A 6344-nucleotide genomic window follows, 5' to 3' on the forward strand; every position below is an offset into this window, starting at 1 on the left:
GACACAGTAGTGAGCAACACTGCACCAGGGTCTCTGCACCAGGGTCTCTGCCCACATGGGACTGCCAGTTTACAGATGTGCTGTATCTCTTTCTTTCTCCTGACCAATCTGAGCTTGGCAGATGGGGTCTGCCTTATTCCTCTCTGGACCCCAAAGCTAGCCTGGCACCTAGTAGAGAACAAGCAGGAATAAGTATTTCTGGTACAGGATGTCCCTTGGAGCATATCTGGCTTTCTTTGGGGAGCAGGTTATCCCAGACATCTGAGTAGGGGCCCTGCTCTAGAACTCAGTGCCCCCTGTGCCATCTTGCACCCCTGCCAACCTGAGGGCAGGGCCTTTCCCCAAGGTTCCTCTTTACCCTTTCACAAACTTACAGAGTTCTCAGGACCCCTTACAGATGTCTCAACACACTTGGTGTTCAATATGTGTCCTAGGCCAAGCCTACCCAAGGCCTAGGAGCCTCAAGTTAGGGAGATTCCCTGGGAAAAGACTTTGACCTTGGAGATGGAGGTACCAGGTACCATTGCCAGGGGAAGGGTGTGGAGCAGAGGTTGCTGTTCTGGAACTCAGCTCAACTGCCCTGTGCTGGTAGAGACCTTGAGGTCTGGCCTGGGGAGACTTGGGGGACCAGAAGCTCACTGTAGTGTGAGAGACCCCAGGAAAGGCTGGCCCAGGTACTCACAAAATATCGCGCCTGATGGTTTTGATGAAGACCCGGATGAAGCGCCAGCCTCCAGATCCCAAGTAGAGGAACAGCAGGGAGAATCCCACCTGGGTCCAGGGCAGTTTCAGCACCAGCTTGGAGAACAGCAGCACCCCCACTAGAGAGGCTCCAAGCAGCATTGTGGCCTGCAGACACAGAGCAGTTAGTGGACCCAAACACCCAGGTCTCCTACCTCCCAGCCCAGACAGCCAGGCCACTGTGATCCCAAGGGGACAGCCTGTGGTAAGGCTTAGCCATACTGAGTTGGGTGACTGATCACAGGGGTCCCTTTCCAGGCATGGCGTGGGGGGGAGGGGGGCAGGCTAGGGGCTTGGCACTTGAGATGAGGAATTCCAAGTGTGAGAAGCAGCAGGCTGGTTCTCATCTCATAGTCCCATCTCTGCCTACCTTTCTCCAAGTGACCTTGGGCAAGACCCTTTCACATTTTAGACTTTAGTCTCTGCCCTCTGTGCAATGGGTATAGGGAGACGTGTTCTAAGAGGCTTTTCTAGCCAAAACAGGACAGTTCACTCTTGTGACATCCAAGGTCTCTAAACCAGATGGCCTGGGGGTGGGTATCGACTAAGAGCCTCTGGCTCGTCAGCAGTGGTGGCTCACACCTGTAATCCCAGCACTTTGGGAGGCCAGGGCAGGCGGATCACGAGGTCAGGAGTTCAAGACCACCCTGACCAAGATGGCGAAACCCTATCTCTACTAAAAATACAAAAATTGGCCAGGCTTGGTGGTACACACCTGTAATCCCAGCTACTCAGGAGGCTGAGGCAGAAGAATTGCTTGAACCCGGGAGGCGGAGATTGCACTGGGGCGAGATTGTGCCACTGCACTCCAGCCTGGGCGACAGAGCAAGACTCCGTCTCAAAAAAAAAAAAAAAAAAAAGTTTCTTAGTAGAGACAGGATCTTACTATGTTGCCTAGGCTGGTCTCAAACTCCTAGGCTCAAGGGATCCTCTTGCCTTGGCCTCCCAATGTGCTGGGATTACAGGTGTGAGCCATTATGCCCAGCCTGAAGTACCTTTTTGAAAACAGTATGAAGTAGGAACTACGGATGAGGAAACTGAGGCTCAGAGAAATCAGTCCCTTTCCCAGGATCTACAGTTTACTCGTGGCACTGCCTAAGCTGTCTGACCCCACTCTGTGCCCTTAACCACTGACCCACACAGCCTCGGCAGGGCTGGAAGGGAGCCGTGGTCAGTGTAAGATCCCATGGAGTTCCTGCTTGTCCCTCACCCCCTTGGGGCTCACCTGAGGCCATTTCGCTGCCAAAGACAAGGGCCCGTGCACGTGAGGTGGTGAGGCAGTGGAGCAGGGCATCCCGCCGCAGGTTGGTGTTGATGAGGGCCGCCTCCACACCGAGCTTGGCCATGCCCAGCCATAGGCCCACGAACTCATTGCGGTTCTCCATAAAGATGGCAGCCACATCGCCTGAGGCCAGGCCCCGGGCCTGCAGGAAGTTGGCTACGCTGCTCGAGTACTCATCCAGCTGGCGGAAGGTCCAGTGGGTATCTGTGCCCTCGAAGATCAGGGCCGTCTTGTCAGGGTGGCGCCGAACAGTAGAGGCAAACAAAATGGGCACCGTCCGCCGTTCCCGCAGGCACTGTCGCACCTTCGCCTTCACCTTCAGGAGCACCAAGCCGCCACTGTGTGTGAGCAAGAGAGGGCGTTGTGCCTGCCATGGTTGGGAGTGAGGGGTCCTGACACTCTACCCCAGGCTGCTGCTTTGCCAGCCTATGCTTCATGAGCCAGATGCCCTACAACACTTCCATCTCCCGGCTCCTGCTGGGAACGTGCACCGTCTTACTGATGCCGCTCAATAACACTGAGAGTTCGTATGATTCCTATCTTCCCTTACGCAGAAGGAAATCAAGGCTCTCGTGGTGCCGTGGCCTGCTCAAAGCTTCATGGATGGAGGGTGGCTGAGCTGAGATTTGAACTCTAGGCCTCCCTGGCTCCAGAGTTCAACTCCTACCCTCTCAGCCCGCTGCTCCAGCAGAAACCTCCTAGGTCTCCAGAGCTTCCTGTAAAAGTCCAAACTCCTTGTTTGGGGCCTCCCACAGTCCAGCTGCTCCCCCCACCCACCATGACCACAGTAAATAAAGAATGAGTTTACTGGTCTGTCCAGTCTTTCTCCCTGTGAGCCTAGCTGGGATAGGCTTCTGTCTTATACAACACGCTGTCCCCTGGGTTCTGTGCCAGGCAGAGTAGATGTTCAATAACTTTGTGGAATCACTTGGCAACATCCCACTCCCGCCACCTTTTTTTTTTTTGAGACGGAGTCTTGCTCTGCCCCAGGCTGGGGTGCAGTGGTGCAATCTCAGCTCACTGCAACCTCCGCCTCCTGGGTTCACGCCATTCTCCTGCCTCAGCCTCCTAAGTAGCTGGGACTATAGGCGCCCGCCACTACGCCTGGCTAATTTTTTGTATTCTTTAGTGGAGACGGGGTTTCACTGTGTTAGCCAGGATGGTCTCGATCTCCTGACCTCGTAATCCGCCTGCCTCAGCCTCCTAAAGTGCTGGGATTACAGGCGTGAGCCACTGCGCCTGGCCTTCTTTTTTTTGAGATGGGGTCACACTCTGTCACCCAGGTTGGAGTACAGTGATGCAATGTCAGCTCACTGCAACCTCCGCTTCCCAGGCTCAGATGATGCTCCCAATCTCAGCCTCCCAAGTAGCTGGAACCACAGGTGCACACCACCGTGCCTGGCTAATTTTTTTGTATTTTGGTAGGGATGGGGTTTTGCCGTGTTGCCCAGATTGGTCTCGAACTCCTGAGGTCAAGTGATCCACTCACTTTGGCCTCCCAAAGTGCTAGGATTACAGGTGTGAGCCACTGCGCCCAGCCCTGGACTCCATGGCTTTGTTGCTGGTGCTGTGCCTTCTGGTTGGGACTCATCTCCTTCCACCACCACTAAGGCACCTCTCAAGTACAGCCACTTTTTCTCCAGGAGGCCTTCTCTGATTCCTGGCTGGAGGCTGTCTCTCCTTGCTCCATGCTCCCACAGTTACCACCCTTCCTGGTGTGCCGCTCCGTGCCTTCTTTTGTAATCAACCCAGATTGACAAATGCTGAGCTGCCTGTGCTGGGTGTGGGTCACTGAACTAGGTGCTGAGACACAGTAGTGAGCAACACTGCACCAGGGTCTCTGCACCAGGGTCTCTGCCCACATGGGACTGCCAGTTTACAGATGTGCTGTATCTCTTTCTTTCTCCTGACCAATCTGAGCTTGGCAGATGGGGTCTGCCTTATTCCTCTCTGGACCCCAAAGCTAGCCTGGCACCTAGTAGAGAACAAGCAGGAATAAGTATTTCTGGTACAGGATGTCCCTTGGAGCATATCTGGCTTTCTTTGGGGAGCAGGTTATCCCAGACATCTGAGTAGGGGCCCTGCTCTAGAACTCAGTGCCCCCTGTGCCATCTTGCACCCCTGCCAACCTGAGGGCAGGGCCTTTCCCCAAGGTTCCTCTTTACCCTTTCACAAACTTACAGAGTTCTCAGGACCCCTTACAGATGTCTCAACACACTTGGTGTTCAATATGTGTCCTAGGCCAAGCCTACCCAAGGCCTAGGAGCCTCAAGTTAGGGAGATTCCCTGGGAAAAGACTTTGACCTTGGAGATGGAGGTACCAGGTACCATTGCCAGGGGAAGGGTGTGGAGCAGAGGTTGCTGTTCTGGAACTCAGCTCAACTGCCCTGTGCTGGTAGAGACCTTGAGGTCTGGCCTGGGGAGACTTGGGGGACCAGAAGCTCACTGTAGTGTGAGAGACCCCAGGAAAGGCTGGCCCAGGTACTCACAAAATATCGCGCCTGATGGTTTTGATGAAGACCCGGATGAAGCGCCAGCCTCCAGATCCCAAGTAGAGGAACAGCAGGGAGAATCCCACCTGGGTCCAGGGCAGTTTCAGCACCAGCTTGGAGAACAGCAGCACCCCCACTAGAGAGGCTCCAAGCAGCATTGTGGCCTGCAGACACAGAGCAGTTAGTGGACCCAAACACCCAGGTCTCCTACCTCCCAGCCCAGACAGCCAGGCCACTGTGATCCCAAGGGGACAGCCTGTGGTAAGGCTTAGCCATACTGAGTTGGGTGACTGATCACAGGGGTCCCTTTCCAGGCATGGCGTGGGGGGGAGGGGGGCAGGCTAGGGGCTTGGCACTTGAGATGAGGAATTCCAAGTGTGAGAAGCAGCAGGCTGGTTCTCATCTCATAGTCCCATCTCTGCCTACCTTTCTCCAAGTGACCTTGGGCAAGACCCTTTCACATTTTAGACTTTAGTCTCTGCCCTCTGTGCAATGGGTATAGGGAGACGTGTTCTAAGAGGCTTTTCTAGCCAAAACAGGACAGTTCACTCTTGTGACATCCAAGGTCTCTAAACCAGATGGCCTGGGGGTGGGTATCGACTAAGAGCCTCTGGCTCGTCAGCAGTGGTGGCTCACACCTGTAATCCCAGCACTTTGGGAGGCCAGGGCAGGCGGATCACGAGGTCAGGAGTTCAAGACCACCCTGACCAAGATGGCGAAACCCTATCTCTACTAAAAATACAAAAATTGGCCAGGCTTGGTGGTACACACCTGTAATCCCAGCTACTCAGGAGGCTGAGGTAGAAGAATTGCTTGAACCCGGGAGGCGGAGATTGCACTGGGGCGAGATTGTGCCACTGCACTCCAGCCTGGGAGACAGAGCAAGACTCCGTCTCATAAAAAAAAAAAAAAAAAAAGTATCTGGCTCGACTCCCCACCCAGAGACCCAGGGAGGGTCTGTGGATGACCAGGCCAAGTCAAAGGGGCAGCTCCCTGGAAAAGATACCCTGCTCGGTCCCTGCCCACAGGCTCAGGCATCGCAGTGCGTCTGCTGGTCGATAGAGGGCGACCCAGAAAACGAGTTAGAGCCTGGAGGTGCTTGAGAGGCGACCGCCCAGGGGCAAAGCTGATTGAGGGAGGCGAGGAGGACCTTGAAGATACCACCCCACAACACACAGACACTCGGATGAATCTTTGGGGTCTGGGACTTAGGGGAAGGCGAAAGACTTACTGTGCTTCAGGGGCTGGTCTAAGCTAGGACTCTTGGATTCTATTCCTGGAGCTTTGAGGACTTGCTCAAGGGGACATCTGATGGGGCTGTTTTTCTCCGCGTTTTCCTGTTCTTGGGAGTAGATGAAGGTCACAAATGTGAAATGGCCTGAGAGCCTCCAAGCCAGGATGAGGGAATGGTCTGGACCACAAGAAGCCCTGGGACACCATCTCCCCCGCCCCCTCGCAAAAAGCAAAAGCCGGGGGCGGGGGAACTGAAGCAGAGTCCTCAACCCCAACTCCAGGGTCCAGGATCCTCAGATCTGTGGCCTCCCATAGCCCGCCACAGCAGAGGGACAGGAACCTGTCCTGGAAGGATGGCGGATGGGGCAAGAAGAGGCCAGAAGAGGGTGACCAGTTCCTTCGGGCCCCTATCCCGGGTCACGCGTACCGCCCTCGCCCCTAGACAGCAAGGTAACAGTGGGTCTGTCCGGGAAACAACGCCGCAGGGCGCGCCCCCCACCTGGGGTCCGCACCGCCACCTCGCCCGACTCGGCCCGGCACATTTCCCCACCCGGGAACCCATCGGCCCGGTCTGTGCTCACCCGGCGTCGGCTCCG

General features: G+C 55.5%; 1 protein-coding gene across 1 annotated transcript in view; it reads right to left on the bottom strand.

Annotated features, from left to right (window-relative positions):
- The window catches only part of SLC27A4 (solute carrier family 27 (fatty acid transporter), member 4), a 23795-nt gene extending 17457 nt beyond the window's left edge, over positions 1–6338 (bottom strand). The window contains exons 1-3 of the mRNA XM_011931283.1: positions 6330–6338; positions 4513–4679; positions 1967–2361 (exon numbers count right to left, since the gene is read on the bottom strand). Coding sequence (XP_011786673.1) covers positions 1967–2361; positions 4513–4673 — 556 coding nt within the window. The 5' untranslated portion in view covers positions 4674–4679; positions 6330–6338. The remainder of the gene's footprint in view (positions 1–1966; positions 2362–4512; positions 4680–6329) is intronic.
- Positions 6339–6344: the final 6 nt, after the last annotated feature.

Source organism: Colobus angolensis, unplaced genomic scaffold, assembly GCF_000951035.1.
Source record: "Colobus angolensis palliatus isolate OR3802 unplaced genomic scaffold, Cang.pa_1.0 Scaffold9, whole genome shotgun sequence".
NCBI lineage: Eukaryota > Metazoa > Chordata > Mammalia > Primates > Cercopithecidae > Colobus > Colobus angolensis.